The sequence below is a fragment of the Leopardus geoffroyi genome, chromosome A1, assembly GCF_018350155.1.
Source record: "Leopardus geoffroyi isolate Oge1 chromosome A1, O.geoffroyi_Oge1_pat1.0, whole genome shotgun sequence".
In the NCBI taxonomy this organism is placed as follows: Eukaryota; Metazoa; Chordata; class Mammalia; order Carnivora; family Felidae; genus Leopardus; species Leopardus geoffroyi.
Genome location: NC_059326.1, coordinates 142,778,190 through 142,797,638, shown reverse-complemented (window position 1 = coordinate 142,797,638; position 19,449 = coordinate 142,778,190). Strand labels below are relative to the sequence as shown.

Sequence of the window (19,449 nt, the reverse complement as noted above, 5' to 3'; positions counted from 1 at the left end):
TATAAACACAAGGCACTTTTTGTGTGGTTTTAGATCCACTTAATATCCCAATTTTTATTTTAGCATTCATACCTACCCTCTTTGATTTTTCTGTGCCTCTAGTATAGAATGGTCTCCTTTAAGCCGAAAGTTATTAATATACAGCACATGGAATTATCTAATCACTTTGCTGTATCTTCTAGGACTGAGCCTGCACATTTTCAGGTGAAATACATGCTAATATATTATCAATTACCTATTCTCCTTTATATTACATTTCGAGTTGTTTTACAAAGTAGGTGGTTAAGTATAATATTGTGTTTGAATCTCATTACAGTACAGTATAGGGAGAACTATAAATTTTTAACTGTAAAAAGGGGGTTTGGGGCTTGAAAGGCTTGAGAACCATGATATAGAAGCAAGCTTTCTCTTCTCCCCTATTTCAAAACTTCCCCAGTTATTATAGTTGCTATTCGATAAAATCTGTGAATGAGTCCACAGATGGGTCATGTGTTACCATATCCACAAGAAAAACAAAACAACTACAACAATAAAAATGGATTCACCTTCTCTTTCGCCTGCAGAATAACCTAATATGACTATTTTATCCACCAAACACAGTGCACCCAGCCATAATGCTCACACGTGTGTGCAGCGATCACAGACTTCTGTCCACAAACTTTGACATGCAAGAAGTGTAACTTGCTTCATCTTTCCCTGCAGAAGTGAACGTAACGCTGCTCGCTGGGGTTACAGTCCTGCTGGGTGGAGGAAACCTGGGGTCAGTCAGTTCAGATCATCAGTTCAAGGTCCTTTTGTCTCATCCCTGGCTCCCCTCCAGGGAACCAGTACATTGCAGCCGAGGAGATTGTCTGGTCCACAGTCACTTTCTACAGAAACCCCCTTCATACGGGGCCTTTTCATGTCGTCCATCCATCTAGATCGTGCTGCAACCCCCTGGCCTGCAGAGACTCAGACCATCTCTTGCCCCATCTGTGCTCTTCTCCACAGCAAATGAAAACCGTCCATCACTGGGGCTGTAACCTCTTCTACATTGTGGTGTGAGGGCCTCTGAGCCTACGTTGTTCTCTGTTGCAGCCACACCACACTGGGCACAGGAAAATGCAAGGAGCCTTGCTGTCCCCTTCTTCTTACCTTATTCTCAGAGTGGTCTCTGCAGAGACCATCTCCAGCAACTTGCACCTTTCTAATTTGCAGATTCTAGCCTGCTCGGAAATTAGGAAGCCAGACACCATTCATAAAATTAGAATCGTGTCTAGACTAAATGGGCCCTGCATTAGGGTCTGATTGCAGGGACTTGTTGATGCCTATTATGGTTATTCAGGGGCATGTGTTCTGATTTATTTGTTTGATTTTGTTTTTTTCATCCTGTGTTCATGGCTGTTCAGAAGACCTTGAGTGTCCCAGATATTGGACCCCTTCCTTCTTTCCTTCCTCCCTCCCTTCCTCCCTCCCTCCCTTCCTTCCTCCCTCCCTCCCTCCCTTCCTTCCTCCCTCCCTTCCTTCCTCCCTCCCTCCCTCCCTTCCTCCCTCCCTTCCTCCCTCCCTCCCTTCCTTCCTCCCTCCCTCCCTCCCTCCCTTCCTCCCTCCCTTCCTTCCTCCCTCCCTCCCTCCCTTCCTCCCTCCCTTCCTCCCTCCCTCCCTTCCTTCCTCCCTCCCTCCCTCCCTCCCTCCTTTCCTTCCTTCCTTCCTCCCTCCCTCCCTCCCTCCCTCCCTCCCTCCCTCCTTTCCTTCCTTCCTTCCTCCCTCCCTTCCTTCCTCCCTCCCTTCCTTCCTCCCTCCCTCCCTCCCTTCCTCCCTTCCTCCCTCCCTTCCTCCCTTCCTTCCTCCCTCCCTCCCTCCCTTCCTTCCTTTCTTCTTTCCTTCCTCCCTCCCTTCCTTCCTCCCTCCCTCCCTTCTTCCCTCCCTTCCTCCCTTCCTTCCTTCCTTCCTTCTTCCCTTCCTCCCTCCCTCCCTCCCTTCCTTACTCCCTTCCTTCCTTCCTTCCTGCTAATTTTTAAATTTGAGTGTAGTTGACATGCAGTGTTACATTAGTTTCAGGTGTATAACATAGTTATTCATCATCTCCATATGTTATGCTATACTCACCACTGGTGTAGGTCCCATTTGTCACAAAACATCACTATTACGGTACTGTTGACTATATTTCCTGCCTTTTATGCCCATGACTTCTTCATTCCATAACTGGAAGCCTATGTTTCCCACTCCCCTTGACCCATTGTACTCATCCTTCCATCCCAGCCCCATGATAGCAACCAGTTTCCTCTCTGTATTTATGGGTCTGATGCCACTTTTTGTTTATTTGTTGTTTGTTTTTAGCTTGCGCATATGAGTGAAATCACATCGTATTTGTCTTTCTCAGAACTCTCTCTTTCCACATCCCTTTGTTTCCCGGTGAAATGCCTTCATTTAACCTCTTGCTTCTCATTAAGCACAGGGACCTCACTGCTTCCCACACTTCCTCTTCTCCAGCCGGCTTCCCTTCTGAGCACCTGCTTGGAATGTCCAGTGTTATTTGATTTCTCCTCACTCTCACTGTGTACCCCGTCAGAAGGGGTTCTGCCACCTGTATGATCAGGAGGACTGATCAGTCTGAAGACTCACAGTTTGTTTTACTTTGGCTTTGGAACAAGTGTCATCTGCAAATCCAAGGGAATCTTGTTCTTGTATCTTTATTAAGTATGCATTCAATATTTGAATTATTTGTTAATTCTCGTAACAGACTTTGTAATATCTAGGTATATTAGGTCATTTTTGTTTCTGACATTAAATGTTTCACTCTTACCTTGTTCTTCAAAGAGAATTGTGTTGATCAGTGTCCTCATGAGTTGTTTGTCTCTCTTCCGTAAGTGGACACCCACACCTCAGTGAGTTGCTTTAGCACTGAACAAACCTCAGAAAAGAGCATTGGGCAAACAGGATCACCGGTTCACTCAGTTTGTTTTATTGTGTTTTTTGGGTAACCCTAAAAGCGAGTCTTACTATCTCTGAAGTAGACATCCGATAAAATGTTGCTTCTGCATCAAAGGTAAATTCAGAACATTTAACTTGTATCATATATTGGGAAACATAAAGACCAAGTAAAGTAGTTGATGCTTGCCCAAAAAGAATATTTTAGCCTTCTCTGGCATAATTCTCTCTGAAAAATCATTGACGTCAATTCCCATCTTTTCATGTCATACGAGGAATTAATGCACTTACTATTTCACAACTGTACTTCTACTTTTTTCTGTCTGTTGCTGTTATTTTCACTTCTCTCTTTTTCTCAAACTTGCCAGACTCTGAAGCACTTCTGTGATGCTTTTTCATCTATTACTTCTGAATTAGCATTACTGATGGATAAACAGATACCTAGTTTAAAAAAAAAAAAAAATCTGCCTTAAAGGAGTTTCAGGTCTGGAAAGGGAGCCGAATAATTTATGAGTAAACCGTGTTTCTCCCTCAAGCTGCCAAATAACTTTAGTTTGCCCTGAAATTCATAACTTCATTAGTTAAAAGTATCAAGCGTTCTTTCAAGATCAAACTGAAGGGAAAACAAGGAAGGCTTTAATTTAAAAAAGGGATAGAACAAACATTTACTTTTGCTGGTCCCCAAATACTGTAGACATTGGGCTCCTGTGCTACTTGATAGGGATCAGGAATGTGGAGCCCAAATCCATGCCTCCCGAATGGGAGTAACAACATTCTGTACTTACTTTTAAGGATCACTAAGATCTGTGACTACCTACACTTTAAATTATAGAAAAAGTTCAGATGTTTGCCTACCAATATATAATAAATTAGGACACTGTTTTCCAGTTTCCAGTTCCATTTCAGCATGTCTGTTCTTTCTTTCTTTCTTTCTTTCTTTCTTTCTTTCTTTCTTTCTGGAGTGAGTGAGTGAGTGAATTGGCTCGAACTCACAACCCCGAGATCAAGAGTTGCATGCTCCACCGACTGATCCAAACAGGTGCCCCCCCCCCCACCCGCCGTTATAACTTTTAGAGACCAAATGTTTCAACTCTTTCAACAGACTTTTGAGTCTTCTCATCCTTAAATTTTAAAGGAGAGATAAAATCCCATTGGCGTCTCATCGTTATAAGGAATGACATTAGCCCCATGGAAAGGAAGAAATCTTTTACTATCACCCTGGATCATCTTCCTTTTAATCCTCGTTTATTCCTGATTTTGCCTTTCCCTGCATCTCTATCCCTTTATCTTCAGCCCTTTTGGAGGCTGCATCAGTTATTTGGGGTCTGGTTGCCAGGCCCATTCCAGCAGCATCTTCCCAATGCTAGTTCAGCAGGAGCGCTCCCCTTGCTGGTCCTTTCATCCAGATGTAAGTCAGACTGTGTCTGGCTGGGACTGAGCTCACAGCATTGATCTGCCCTGAGTGCTGCAAACCATTTGAAACCCCTACAAATATTCAAGTGAATGACTGGATAAAGCTTCAGTTTCTGACATTTTATTTGAATCACAGGCTATGGCCATTGTTCCTGTTTCCTTGATAATTGATATGCTTTATTTAGACTCCTAGAAACAGGAAGGTGTCAGCTGGCTCTGTCCCCAAAATAACAGAAAAATCCCTCAAATGCATTGTGTTTTTATGACTCTCAAGAAATTACCTACAGAGAAGAGAATGTAATTGAGAAGGGCTCTGTGCATAAAATCTTTTCTTGTTAATGAAAGCATGGGGTTTTAGAGTGCACTTGTAATACCTAAATCTAGTATAAGTGTAATAAATACCTAGATAGGAGGCTTTTCTGCTAGTTGATGCTGCTGCTGGTTGTGATTACCATCAGTGAAGATGGTTAATATTTATTGAGCACTACTTTTGTGCCAGGCTCTATATTAAGATAGGCATTATTGTTATCCTCACTTTACGAATGAGGAAATTAGACAGCGAGCAATCTCTCCAAACTTACAGCACTTAACTCCAATTCTTTGAATCCATTTCAATGAACTTAGAAATGTGGCAGTGGGGATGATAGAGAAAAACGCTGACAGTCGGAAGCCAGCTAGACACGTTTTTGTTTATATCTAGTCATCATTCAGCTCAAGTTTTCCTTACGTTCTGGCAACAGAGTGTTCTTAAGAGTATAGTTAACTTAATCTGTAATTAAGGAGAAGCCTTGATGCAGAGCACACTACGATCCAATGTGTAACTGAGTAAGGCCCTGGAGCCTCCTTTTCTCAGTTGCTGGGCTCCCCCTCTCTGATGCTGCTCAGCCCTGTCCTGTCATTCTGGTTTCAGCTCTTCTGAGAGGCCCATGAATGAAGAGATCATATCTCTTTTACTACTCACTCCATGACATAGTAAGCCTTGTCTGTCTTCCTGGCTCCCATTTCCCCAAAGCTGGAATGGTCCTTGGTACATGGTGAGCACTCCCAAAAGATTTGTTAAGGGGGTAAGCGAGGACTCTCTTCCTGGCCAGGACCGCGCTCCCTCAAATGCTTTCAAACAATCCCCTTTGACTTCAGTGTGGCTGATCAGGGGCCACATCGGACAAACAATTCCAGTATTGTGAGTTTGATTTGCTTGAATTCTCACTGGGACCAGGAGGCACCCCCCCACCCCCAAATATCCTATTAAATAAACAGCATCTTTGTACACAACGGTTTCTTAAAAGTCAAGATCATGGAATGGCTAGATGACGGCTCAGAAAACACTATCCAATAAGCAAAGTAAACTTTTAGTGCCTTCAGTCTCAATATTTAGTGGCCCTTTCTCCATTTGTTTATTTGTTCCTTACTCTGCACCCCACCCCCATTCTTGAGCCCTTCTCTTCAGTGGGTCCTATGCTAGGTCCTGGGAATGCAAAGATGAATGAGACATTGTCCTTGTCCTTGGGAGGCAGAGTTCTGGAAGATGAACCCATGAACAACTAATTAACAAGATATAGAGATAAGTGTGATAGGAAAGGTGTGTATAAAGTGCAGATGTACAGAGACACTGTCTAGGCAGGGGGGTGGTGGGGAGCAGTATATGAAAAGTTAACAGAAGATGTGACATTTATCCTGAGAATTAAAATTTAAGTCAGGCGGGGCGCCTGGGTGGCTCAGTTGGTTAAGCGTCCGACTTCGGCTCAGGTCATGATCTCGCGGTCCGTGAGTTCGAGCCCCGCGTCGGGCTCTGTGCTGACCGCTCAGAGCCTGGAGCCTGTTTCAGATTCTGTGTCTCCCTCTCTCTCTGACCCTCCCCCATTCATGCTCTGTCTCAAAAATAAATAAACGCTAAAAAAAAAAAATTTTTTTTAAATTTAAGTCAGGCAGGAAAGAAGAGGGAGAGCGTTTTAGGGAGAGGAACCAAGATGTACAAAGGCAAAATGAGCACAAAAGGGCATGACATACCCTAACAACAGGGCAAAGTTGGTTCTCTGTGAATGAAGCACAGGGCACTTTTTCTTTTTTGTAAGATTTTATTATTTTTTTTTAAGTGTATTTATTTATTTTGTGAGAGAGTGTGTGTGTGAGTGAGCAGGGGAGGCGCAGAGAGAGGAGAGAAAGAGAATCCCAAGCAGGCTCTGTACTGTAACTGCAGAGCCCATCGTGAGGCTTGAATCCATGAACCATGAGATCATGACCTGAGCCAAAGCCAAGAATCGGATGCTTAACTGACTGAGCCACCAAGGCTCCCTAAGATTTTATTTTTAAATACTTTCTATACCCAGTGTGGGACTTGAACCTATAGCCTGGAGATCAAGAACCGCATGCTCCACTGACTGAGCCAGCCACGTGCCCCAGCACAGGGCAGTTTTTATGGGAAGGGCAGGAGTTGATGCCCAATAAGTAGATTTGGGCCAGATGTAAAGGATTCTATATGTGGGCTGAAGTTTGAACTTTTTCCTGATTAGAAACCAATTAGAGGTCTTTAAACATGAACATGGCTTGATTGGTTTGGGGTTTCACAGTGATACCTCTGACAACAAAGTGAAACAATCTGTAAGTCACCCCCATTCCAGGCGGGAGGAGTGCCAGACCCGAGGCTCTGGGATAGATGGGGGTGAATGGATTTGAAATCTATTTCAAAGATAGACTTGGCAGAAGGGAATGCACATTCAGTCAGAAATTGATGTACAGGGCTGCCTGGGTGGCTCAGTTGGTTGAGTGTCCATCTTATGCTCAGGTCATGATCTCGTGGTTGGTGAGTTTGAGCCCCACATGGGGCTTGCTGCTCTCTGCCTGTTAGCACAGAGCCCGCTTCAAATCCTCTGTCCCCCTCTCTCTCTGCCCCTCCTCCACTTACGCTCTTTCTGGAAAACTAAATAAAAAACATGAAGAAAAAAAAAATTGAATGTAGAACAAGAGGGACAGAGAAGAACATTAAATTGTAAATTGAGTGTCAGATAGGTATTTTCTCCGAGATCTTTTCATAGGAGAAAATTGAGTTTCCTTGATCCTCTAGATGACTTCAAAGACATATATTAACCCTCCAATTTGCATTTTAGTTAAAAAGTTTTGAAAAAAAAACGGGCTAAAAAAAATCAACCATCAGCAAGCAGTCCTCTTTTTCAGAAAAGGAGGTGTGTTGGTATTTCTTGGTATTTGAAGTCATGTTGTCTACTCATTTGTCACAGTTACATTACTGTCCCAGTTCAGAGGAAGGTCCAGGCCCTTTGAGGCTGTTGGAGCTTTTCTTGCTTTTTCTTTTAGGATCCCTGAGTCAGAGTGAGGAGGATGTCTTGGATAAGTCCAGGTTGGGGGGCAGTGAGATGGAAATATACTGATATTCAGGGCAGCCTTCCACAGCCAAGCCACAGCATTATACTGTTTGGGAGTCGTCCTAAAAAGTAATGTTGTTGTCATGGTTCCATCTTAACTTTTATCAGCTGGGTAAGGATGAGACTTCATGGTCATATACTTAATGCTTTGGCTCAGATCTTTGGCTAACCGATGTTTTTCCATGACCTTTTGACAGTTATTTTTGTTCAGTAAGGAATAATAAAGTGAAATTTACCATCTGTATATGACGACATTTATTTTTGCCATTTCTTTTCTAGACAGCAAAGTGTTTATAATTAGGTTTTCCCTCTGCCAAAAACATTGCGGAAAAACTATTTCCCTCAAAAAAAAAATTCAGAGCTTCCTTTACTAGTTGGAATCATCTTATATTGATTTGGAAGATTTTTTGTAAGTCAGGAAATGAAACAAAATTTTCTCTTGAAAATTCTTAGCAAGAACAAAAGGTAACTTCTGCCCAAAAGAAAATTAGGACAGAAAGTGAAAAGAACCATGTTTGAAATGGTGATGGTGGGGCACCTGGGTGGCTCAGTTGGTTAAACATCCCATTTCGACTCAGGTCATGATCTCACAGCTTATGGGTTCAAGCCCCGCATTGGGCTCTGTGCTGACAGCTTAGAGCCTGGAACCTGCTTTGGATTCTGTGTCTCCCTCTCTCTCTGCCCTCCCCTGCTCACTCCCTCTCTCTCTCTCTCTCTTTCAAAAATAAAAAGAAAGGAAAAAGAAAATAAATGGTGATGGTTCCATTGTCTTTTTCAGTTTTAATTTGTCAGATTTAAGTGAGCAATATTGGAAATGAGCTTATCATATCCTTTTCTTTTTAAGGCTCATTTTCCATTTATTTATTTTTTTTAAATATAATTTATTGTCAAACTGGTTTCCATACAACACCCAGTGCTCATCCCAACAAGTGCCCTCCTCAGTGCCCATCACCCACTTTCCGTGTCCCCCACCTCCGAACTTATTGTATTCTTGCTGCAACGGTGATCAGAATTTTTTTTTTTAAGTTTATTCATTCATTTTGAGAGAGAGAGCACATGTGAGCAGGGGAGGGACAGAGAGAGAGGGAGAGAGAGAATCCCAAGCAGTGTCCACCCTCAGTGTGGAGCCTGATGAGGGGCTTGATCTCATCACCACTAGATCATGGCCTGAGCTGATGTCAAGAATCGAATGCTTAACTGACTGAGCCACCCAGGCGCCCCTGTGATCAGGTTTTATGTCCAACTTCTTGAAATACCCAGGAGACTGCTAGAACTGATGCACAACGCTATTTCTGAAGAGCCCAACTGTGGATTCTACCCCTTAGCTGATAAGTGGCAGCCTTCAGGCAGGTGTCACCTGCAGAGATGCAGACCCCTGGCAAAGCCAAATCGCCCTCTTTATGCTGCCACTTGTGCTGTTGGCTCGGTGATAGGGGAGTCCGAGAGACATTGCAGTGTGCCAGTTGACAGTGCTTTCTCTCTAGAGTGCTCTTGAAAACATGACTGATAACAGATGGTAGAATCCCTTACCGTTGCCGATGGGAAGAACGGCCCAGTGAGCAGTGGCAAAAACAGTCCTACTCACTGCATCAGCACCCTCCCCTGCTAAGATGTAGAAACCCCTTCCAGCTCCCACAGTAGCCATGGTGGCCAAATTCTCTTTTACAGCACAGAGTATTTTCCTTTTGGAGTCAGACCTGCTCCTAGCGTCAGATCGCAGCCCCAGCCCCCCTCCTCCTCATCTCCATGTGCATTTCCTCCACCATCATCATCCAGTATTTTTGTATTGAGCACTGACAAGTGTGTGGAACTGGAAGAGATTATATGATCTCTCAAAGGAGTGAATCTATTTAAAATACAGACAACAGGCATCTGATACAAGCCCTGAGCCAGTATCGTTTATGGCAGTCTAGACAACAGAGGGAAATAATAGTGCCAGCTCAGCCATTCTTGACCTCAGGGCACAGAGTGTAAACGTTTCTTTCCAGTGTATTTTTGTATAACACGAACAGTGCCTCCTTTTAAGTTTTGAAACGTTGGTTTTGGGTGACATACTCTGTGAGGTATAAGCAATACAGAGGAATTCCCTCTGTCAAAAGATGGCGACTTCTTGCTGGGAATATACAGGTTTGCTCACAGAAAATAGAAAGTGTATTGAATAAACTGGCTTGGGTGACTGTTTGGGCCTTGACTTTTTGTCAAGAAGAGATGTAAGGTTTTAGGAAAGGTTCTTTTAAGTCTGTGATAGCAAACGATGAGACTAATTGTCACCCACCCATGTGCTGCAGAATTGTTATCTTCATGTAGTCTAGCTCCAGACTCTTCTCCCTCCCTTTGCAAAGCACACAGAAGATCCGGGGACCTAGTGTGTTAAGGATGAGCAGAAGCATCCTTAGAGGCAGAACCTTGAATTTCTTACCAGCAACAAAGGTTCCTCTAAAGGGAACTATAACCGCCTTGAGATACCATCACCTTCTGCTATATCAAGAGGAAGAGTATACACTTTGCTGAGATTTACTTTGCTTGTGGTTCTCCTAGGGAAGTGAAGCTTTATGTGGCCCGTAGGCATAAAACTCACTCTAGCCCAGGGACGTCAGGAACATGGCGCTCTGAGGGCAGAAGGCACCTGGGGAGTCACGCAGACCTTGTTTGAAGCCTAGCTTTGCCACTTTTTAGCTATTTGGACTTGTCAAACTCCTTTTTTTTTTTTTTTTAACAACAAAATGGATAATACTAGACTGAGTTGTTATAAATTATACTAGCTACCATTTATTGAACACTTAGGTTGTGCCAGGTACTCAGCCAAGCAGTGATCGTAAGTGGTGTCATTTAATTTTCATCATAGTACCTGAGGTAGGAATCATTAGTTCCACATTACATATAAAGAAACCGAGGTAGGTATTGCCCTGAGTCACACAGCTACTGAGTGGTTAGCATGAGGCTTCGATTACAGGCCGATCAGACTTTAGATTCTTTGAGAGATCATGTAAAATTAAAGTGGTGCCTGTTGCATAGTAGGTGCTTAACAAATGTTAGTTCTTTTTCCTTCCGTGTGTTTCCTGTGGCTTTCACCTTGATTTCTGCGTTAGATTTTTACATCACAGAGCGGGTCTGTCATACTGCCCTCATGTGGCTCCTTTGGATAACAGTGGTTTTCTAAAAAAAGATTTAATCGAAGTGTAATATGTATGCAAATAAGGGTTATTTCAAATGTGTCTCTAGAGTCACCTAAATGTATGGATACTTTTCGAGGTAGTGATGATTCTCCAACCTCACTGTAAAAGCAATATCTCTCTTTTTCCCTACGGTCCAACTTAATTTCTAACTGAGCTGCAACCAGCTGGTAAGATACTTAATTTCAGTCACTCTCATAACTTCTCCTCTGGCTTCAACTTCAGTTGTTTTGGAAGAATACCCCTCTTCCCTGGACACAGTGCATGACAAAGCTTTGTCTTGCCATCCTGTCAAGAAAGGAGGAACTTTACTTGCAATTATTTTTTCCACCCAACTGCTCTGTTTACAGAGACGTTGAGCCCACTGGAGAAATTTTCAACTTTCACACTTAAAAAAGAGTTCATATCACTAGGGAGTAGACGTTTAATTCAGTTACCAGTGTAAATGTTAGAAAGTTTTTCCAGGTGAGTAAAATGAAAAGGTCTTCTGTCCCCACTCGGGAGGACTAAGTGAAATTTCACTCAGAAGTTTCTTTTTTAAATTTTATTTTATTTTAGAGAGAGAGAGAGAGTGGGGGAGGTGGGCAGAGGGAGAAAGAATCTTAAGAAGGCTCCACACTCAGCAAGGAGCCCAATGAGGGACTCAGTCCCACAAGCCTAGGGTCATGACCTGAGCTGAAATCCAGAGTCAGACACTAAATCAACTGAGCCACACAGGTGCCCTAAGGTTTCTTTCCGTGTACCGGGGGGAGCTCAGTTTACCTGGATTCATTCTCCTATGTGACACAAAATTGCCTGCATGCAATTGCAACCTCATCATTGATTATTAGTACAGGGCTGTGTCCCAAGCAGATATCTTCAGGGGGCTTCCTTGTTTTTCAGTGACCTTATCCAAGGGGATTTGAAGGTCTCATGTCAGAGTTGTGCCACACTGCCCTCTGGTTATGTCTGTGTAATGGAGGGAGTGTTGAGTGGAAAAAAGAGTGTTGAGTACCTCTTGGTACTGGAAGAGGTAAGGAGGAGGTATCTTTTTAGTTCTTAAGCACCATTTAAGAGCAACATGGAAGTCTGCTGTTCTTGAGGTGCCTGGGTGGCTCAGTCAGTTGGGTGTCTGACGTCAGCTCAGGTCGTGATCTCACGGTGCCCCGCGTCGGGCTCTGTGCTGACAGCTCAGAGCCTGGAGCCTGCTTCGGATTCTGTGTCTCCCCCTCTCTCTGCCCCTCCCCTGCTTGCACTCTGTCTCTCTCTCAAAGATAAATAAACATGCACTCTTATGTGGATCCCGAGAAACTTAACAGAAGACCATGGGGGAGGAGAAGGGGAAAAAAAGTTACAGAGAGGGAAGGAGGCAAACCATAAGAGACTCTTAAAAACTGAGAACAAACTGAGGGTTGATGGGGGGTGGGAGGGAGGGGCAGGTGGGTGATGGGTATTGAGGAGGGCACCTGTTGGAATGAGTACTGGGTGTTGTATGGAAACCAATTTGACAATAAATTTCATATTAAAAAAAAAGGAATTCTTCAGTTTTCATGAAAATAAATTAAAAAAAGAATTTGTATTGTCAATTTCAGTGCCTTAAAATTTCACATGGAGAAAAAACTCCAAAATTATGTATGTCTTCTTTCTCCATAATTTTTTTATTTTGCATAAAATAATACCCACAAGAAAAAAAATAAACACTTAAAAAATTTTTTTTTTATAAAAGAAGTTTTCTGTTCTTAAATGTGTCTAGCATTGTCCTCATGCAAAGACCTAACTGTATTTCAGATAATGGAGGACAGACATTGGCAGGGGGCAATAACTGGCCCCTTCGAGGAAGAAAATGGAGCCTGTGGGAAGGAGGCATTCGAGGAGTGGGCTTTGTGGCAAGCCCCTTGCTGAAGCAGAAGGGTGTGAAGAACCGGGAGCTCATCCACATTTCTGACTGGTTGCCGACTCTCGTGAAGCTGGCCAGGGGAAGCACAAAAGGCACCAAGCCTCTGGATGGCTTTGATGTGTGGAAAACCATCAGGTACCTGTACATCTTCCTTTTTTCCCTCCTAGGGCAGAAACGGCAAGAACAGCCTGACAGGATTGAGTGAGAATGATAGCTTTTGTGTGAAAAATGATAGTTCAGCTTACAAATAAATGATTACAAAGAAGTAGAAATGTCTTTAGGAATATTTTAATTATATATATATCTTTTACGTTCTGGATTTGAGACTGTGGCCCTGTGTGTTACATAAAGAGGAAGATTGTCCTCAGCTGCACACCTCGTACAGGGGTGTTTTAATCAGAGAAGCTTCTCTAAGATGTAGGATAGGGTATTGTTTGCTCCCTCAGGAGACCTACCCTGTTGTTTGCTGGGAGAGTAGAGAACCAAGCAGCGGGTAGAGCTGGAATGTGAGCCAGGGAGCATCTGTGCATAAGTATCTAATGAGCACCCATTATGAGCCAAGCCCTGTTTTAGGGGTGAAGGAATTAGGAATGAACAAGAGGCAAGATCTTGGCTCTCATGGAGCTTATATTCTAGTGGGGAAGGGCGGGGTGGGGGAGCAGGAAATAAACAAGTAAACACATAAATAAGCAAGGTGACTTCCAGCAGCAATAAACACTATGAAGGTAATAAAACAGTGCATTGTGATAGAGAGAACTGGCAGAATGTAAGGGGGGTACAATCTGGGGAGCAGAACCGGGACTCCGCTTTGGAAGTGATGACAGTCCTTCTCCTGTTTACCGCCACAGTGTAGAAAAATGGCGTCCAAGGTGAGGACACGGTATACACCTTCCAGGGTGCTGAAAGAAAACTATCAACTTGTATTTGTATTTAATTTTATCTTATCCTTGTTTAAGAATAGGCCTTATAAGGTACATAATAGATGAGCACATATATCTAAATTATAATTATGTGTATATATATATTGGGGGTATTGTTGTTACTGATGGAATGGCATTTGTCTAGTGCAATAGTTTGCAACCTCTGTTGGTGTTACAGAAGGAGAAAACGTGGATGATTGGTCCCTAGTGACCAGAAGGAGACAACCTCCTCATACTCTCCTTCTTCATCCCACTTCAGAGGCCCCATCTCAAAAATAGTAGGTTTTCTATTCTCAGGAAATATACAATGAAGTAGGAGTAAAAGGTCATGATGACACGTTAACCTACCCTCAAATGGTTTAGAAAAAAATGTGTGTATTTCAATACATATTTCAAGATACACAGAGAGATAAAGTGTACATATCTAGTAAAATATTAAAAATAGGATAATCTGGGTAAAGGGCATGGGTGTTCTTTTACCGTTTCTTATTTTTGCAACTCTCAAACCATCAGATCATGACCTGAGCTGGAATCAAGAGTCAGATGCTTAACCAACTGAGCCACCCAGGGACCCCTATTATTTACCATTTAAACAGAACTCAGTCATATCCACATCATCTAACAGCTAAGTCAAGAAGTAAACAACAAAACTTCTTCTTGCATTAGTTGTTTTGAAAGTTTATATTCATTATTTGCTCATTCATATAAGATGACGTTTTTCTTTTTCTTTAAAATATTTCTGTCCCTTATCTATGATCTAAACTTGATATGTACATGTGTTCTGCAGTTACTCTATTTTTATTTAATTTTCCCGAGTGTGAGTAATATATACTCATTGTAGATAATTTGCAAAGTATCACAAAACTAATTTGTGATAAAAATAATCGCCCAAATCTTACCTGGAAACAGCTACCATAAATATATGTCATATTTCCTTAAAATATTTCTTAGTATTTTTTACTACCTTTTTTCCTCACTTAATACATCATCAATTTTGATCATGTCATCCAAAAAACCCATTACAAACATTATTTCAATGGCTGCATATTCTTTTTTTTTTTTTTTTTAGTTTATTTATTTATTTTAAGAGAGAGCTTGCACAAGCAGGGCAGGGGCCGAGAGAGAGGGAGAGAGACTCCTAAGCAGGTTCCAAGCTGTCAGCACAGAGCCTGATGTGGGGCTCAGTCTCATGAACCATGAGATCATGACCTGAGCCAAAATCAAGAGTCAGACGCTGAACCGACTGAGCCACCCAGGGTCCCTGAATGCATATTCTATCATATACCTTGATATGTCAACTTAACCATTCCCTTAATGTAGATTAATTTTTATTTTTTTATTAATAACACTAGAGTAAACAATTTATTCATAAAATCTCTTTATTTTGGATTTTTTCCCACTAGATAGAAATTATTTGAAATTAAATTCTTAAACTAGAGAATGGCTATTTTATTTATTTTTGAATGTCACTCAGTTTTATTGCGTACACTAAAATTTTTTTTCTTGTATTGAACACAAACCTTGAAAAAGTTTGCCTGATTTTGGATAGTGAAGAAAATAGATATCGAGTTAAATCTGGAGGTTGGGGCACCTGGGTGGCTCAGTCGGTTGAGCGTCCGACTTTGGCTCGGGTCACGATCTCACGGTTCCTGAGTTCGAGCCCTGCGTCGGGCTTTGTGCTGACGGATCAGAGTCTGGAGCCTGCTTCAGATTCCTGCTCTTTTCCCCTCCCCCGCTCATGTTCTGTTTCTCTCTGTCTCTCAAAAGTAAATAAATGTTAAACAAAATTTTGTTTAAAAATCTGGAGGTTAATTTTGTTAAAATGTCTATATATTTCATCATTCACCTGCAAGGCAAGAAGTAGCAATCAGAGATGTATAGTCAAGGAGCACTGGGTGGTTAGGGTTCTATAGTCCAGTTGAATGGTGTCTGACACCTTTTTCTTCTCTGACTCACTTAGGACTGGTGAATTCATAAGGTAAGGAAAAATGATATAGTTTAATTTCATTTTTCCAGCTTTATTGAGATATAATTGACATAAAGCATTGTGTGAATTTAAGGTATACATCATGATCATTTGATATACATATATACTAGGAAGTGATTACCTCAATAAGGTTAGTTAACACATTCATCACCTCCCATAATTACTATTTTTTTGTGTGTGGTGAGAACATTTAAGATCTACTCTCTTAATAAATTTTAAGTATACAATAGTATTTTTTTAAAAAAATGTTTATTTGTTATTTCTGAAAGAGAGAGAACACGAGTGGAGGTGGGGGGTGCACAGAGAGAGGGGGACAGAAGATCCGAAGTGGACCCGGCACTGGCAGCAGAGAGCCTGATGTGGGGCTTGAACTCATGAACCTGAGATCATGACCTGGGCCGAAGTCAGATGCTTAACAGACTGAATCACCTAGGTGCCCTATAATATAGTATTGTTGACTATAGTCAGCATGCTGTACATTAGATCCACTGAACTTATTCATGTTATAGCTGGAGTTTGTACCCTTTCAGCAACATCTTCCTATTTCCCCTACCCTCCAGTCCCTGGCAACCACCATTCTATTCTAAGAGTTCAGCCACCCTCTTTTTTTTAGATTCCAGGTGTAAGAGATATCCTGCAGTATTTAGAGAATGACCATTTTGAAAACATTTGATAGACAGTATAACATTGCTTTCCAACAAAGTACCACAGTACTTTTATTCCACTGGTGTATGAGAATTCTCACGTACTTTCACAACTTTTCCTTATACAGCTTAAAAAAAAAAACAAACCTCTGTTAATATCATAGGCAAATTGTCTCATTTTAACTTGAATTTCTTTGATTATTAAAGAAATTAATTTTTAAATGTTTTATATTCCATTTGTATTTTCTCTTTTGGGAATGTTTGTGACTTTTTACATTTACGGAAGTTTGTGTTTTCTTGCTGAAATCAGTTTTTTGTTTGCTGTTTTGGTCAGAAGGCTCTTTTTCAGCCTGAAATGTGCTATATATTTTTCTCTAAGTATAGTGCTTTGATTTTCTTCCATATAATTCCTGAACTGTTGTGAGATTACTGTGTATGTTATGTTATATTTAAATCAGAGGAGTGGGTTTTTATCCAGGTTTTTGATTCATGGACCTCTTTATGATTCTGAGAACTATGAATTTATATATGCACAAAAATTTGGGAAGAATTTTTATAATATTAGACACTGATTACACATTCTTTTTTATGTGATTACACATAGAAACATATTTGAGAAACATTCTTTACCAACCTGTGTCTCTCTCATTAATTTTTTAATGTTTTATTTAGTTTTGAGAGAGAGAAAGAGAACGAGCAAGGGAGGGACGGGGGGGTGGGACAGAGGATCCAAAGCGGGCTCTGCATTGACAGCAGTGAGCCCGAGGCAGGGCTTGAACTCACAAACCATGTGATCATGACCTGAGTTGGACACTCAACCAACTGAACCACCCAGGCACCCTGATCTGTCATTAATTTTTAATGTAAAAATTAATACCTACTTTATGATGAAAAGGAAATAGAACAAAAATTTCTAAGCAGAGCAAAATTTCAACTTCAACTCAGCATATCACTAATTTCAATGTGAAAACTGTTGTGGTTTGACTTATAGAAGTAGGAGAACGTTTTGAGTGGGTTTTATGTGATAATATATGGGTCATGCTTGATATCCAGTCAGCTTTGATTTTTGTTTCGGTGGCAGAAGTGTTGTAAATCCTGGCTTGCAAAAGCACACCATAGCAAATGGAGTCAAAAGTCTGTAGTACACTTTACCAAATGAGGGTAGTCTTGAGTTGAGACATAGTTGACTTCAGGGTGAATAATTTCCTCTGTCCCCAACTCACTGAGGCTATTATCTTTGGCAAAGTCAAAGACTTGGATGTTCATCCATATTGCCAGATTTTAGATTATTAAATCCACATTTCAATCTTAAGATTATATTGATTATGAATAACCTTTAAAAGTTTGGCATATGTTTGCTTCTGCCTGCCAAGAAGTTGGAAAAAGTTTGAGCACCCTTAACTCCAGATTGGGGAAAGTCTTTCTTTAGTGTTAGAAGGATACTGACCTCCTAATGACCCCATCTCCCATAGAACAGGGGCGCTTCATTCTTCAGCAGCATACATAATATTGACTGCGGGGCTTTAGCCAAGAAATATGGCCAAAAATATTGTCCAAGTATGCTAAACTGTGATTGAGAGGGCTTTCCTGTCCTACTTGGAAAAAAAAAAAAAAAAAAAAAACAGTAAAATTTCTTGCCCAAATTTAATCAAGCATTTCAAAACTTTCCTCTGGAAATCCAGCAAATTTCTATTCAGTAAATGAAGAACTACTTTCATTCTGCTCCTGTTCCTTGATGAAAGATCCTAACAAATGATTCAGCCCCTCTGGCCTTGAAGTTGATGCTTCTCATAGCATTAGGCAAGCCATCATTTGGGATCAGTGATGCTACATTCGGCACCCATAACTGCTGGTAGAGAAAGTGTCCAGTCACAGTGATATCTGGAGCTTCTTATCCAAAGCAGCAAAAACAAATGGACAGCCAAATGTCAGGGATACTTGGTGTGTGCCCAAGGTTCTGGAACTTTCTTCTAGTCAGATATTTACTTGGAATACCATTTTCAAGATAATGGTAGTTTTTGAAAATTTCAAGAGGGTCTTATGAACTAGGAATCCCAGTAAGAGAGGTGGCTGTGCTGAGAGCATCAGAGGCCTCACTAGCTAGCTGCAAAGTTATCAGTTCCTCTTGGACCTGCTTCAAAATATTAAAATTTTAGAAGAGATGGCAGTTATGGAGTGAGTGACATCATTTGCAATAGGAGCTCCTTCACCTGTTTCAGTTTTTCTTCGTTCCAAACCACAAAGCACGTTATCATTTCTAGGGGACATGGCTTCTCCAAGTTCTTTCCCCTTCTGTATAGTTTTTCTGCATTTCAACTTGGTAAACAGCCTATAGGTTATTTTAAGACATTTCAAAGGATCAATATATCACAGTGTTTCTTCTTTTTTTTACTTATTTTCTATTTTACTACACTTAAATAAACAAAAGCAGAACCCCTAGTCATAATGGTAGGAATGTTTTTTTTTTTTCTTTCTCATCAATGGGAAACTCTTCTGGATGTTAGAACATGACAATAGTGGCAATCAAGTATTATCTGATGATGTAAAATATTTTAAAAACTTAATAACTTTAAAACTTAAAACTTCTGCCCTATGGATTCAACTTCAAGAGGAAAGTTGAAGGGAAAACTCACTCTACACCCCACTTTCACAGATACCATGAAGGCCAATGGTCAATGAGCCAAAAATTAAGAACCTCTGATTTAAAATGATACTTTACTCCAAGTATTACCAAGACCACCCAGACTGATTATTGAATAATTATTATTGAATAATATTTATATTGTTGTTATTATTAAATACTCTTTTCATTTTCACTTTATAGAACCACTTTAATTATTTTTTAAGTTCTTATTACTACTGTGATCTGTCTTGGTGCATCTGTTTTAGTCTCACTTAGCTGCTCTCATGTTAGCATCTCACTGTTGTAATGTGTAATGTGTTGTAAATATACATTTTAGAGTATGTTTAAATACCTGGTAGAAATAGTTATCCACCTGTCCATTCTATTTCCTTTGCAAAGTTTTCTTCACTGTCCCACCGTTTAAATTTTTTTCTGAGCTCTAGAATTATTTTGTTAAATTAAAAAAAAAAAAACTTTTTATAGATTAGATTGAATGAGATTAAACCCTAATATTATTTTGGGAAGA

General features: G+C 40.9%; 1 protein-coding gene across 2 annotated transcripts in view; it reads left to right on the top strand.

Moving 5' to 3' along the window:
• The window catches only part of ARSB (arylsulfatase B), a 169,639-nt gene that overhangs the window by 70,802 nt on the left and 79,388 nt on the right, over nt 1-19,449 (top strand). For both annotated transcript variants that reach the window (XM_045496480.1, XM_045496489.1), the window contains one exon: nt 12,641-12,884. In XM_045496480.1, coding sequence (XP_045352436.1) covers nt 12,641-12,884 — 244 coding nt within the window. The remainder of the gene's footprint in view (nt 1-12,640; nt 12,885-19,449) is intronic.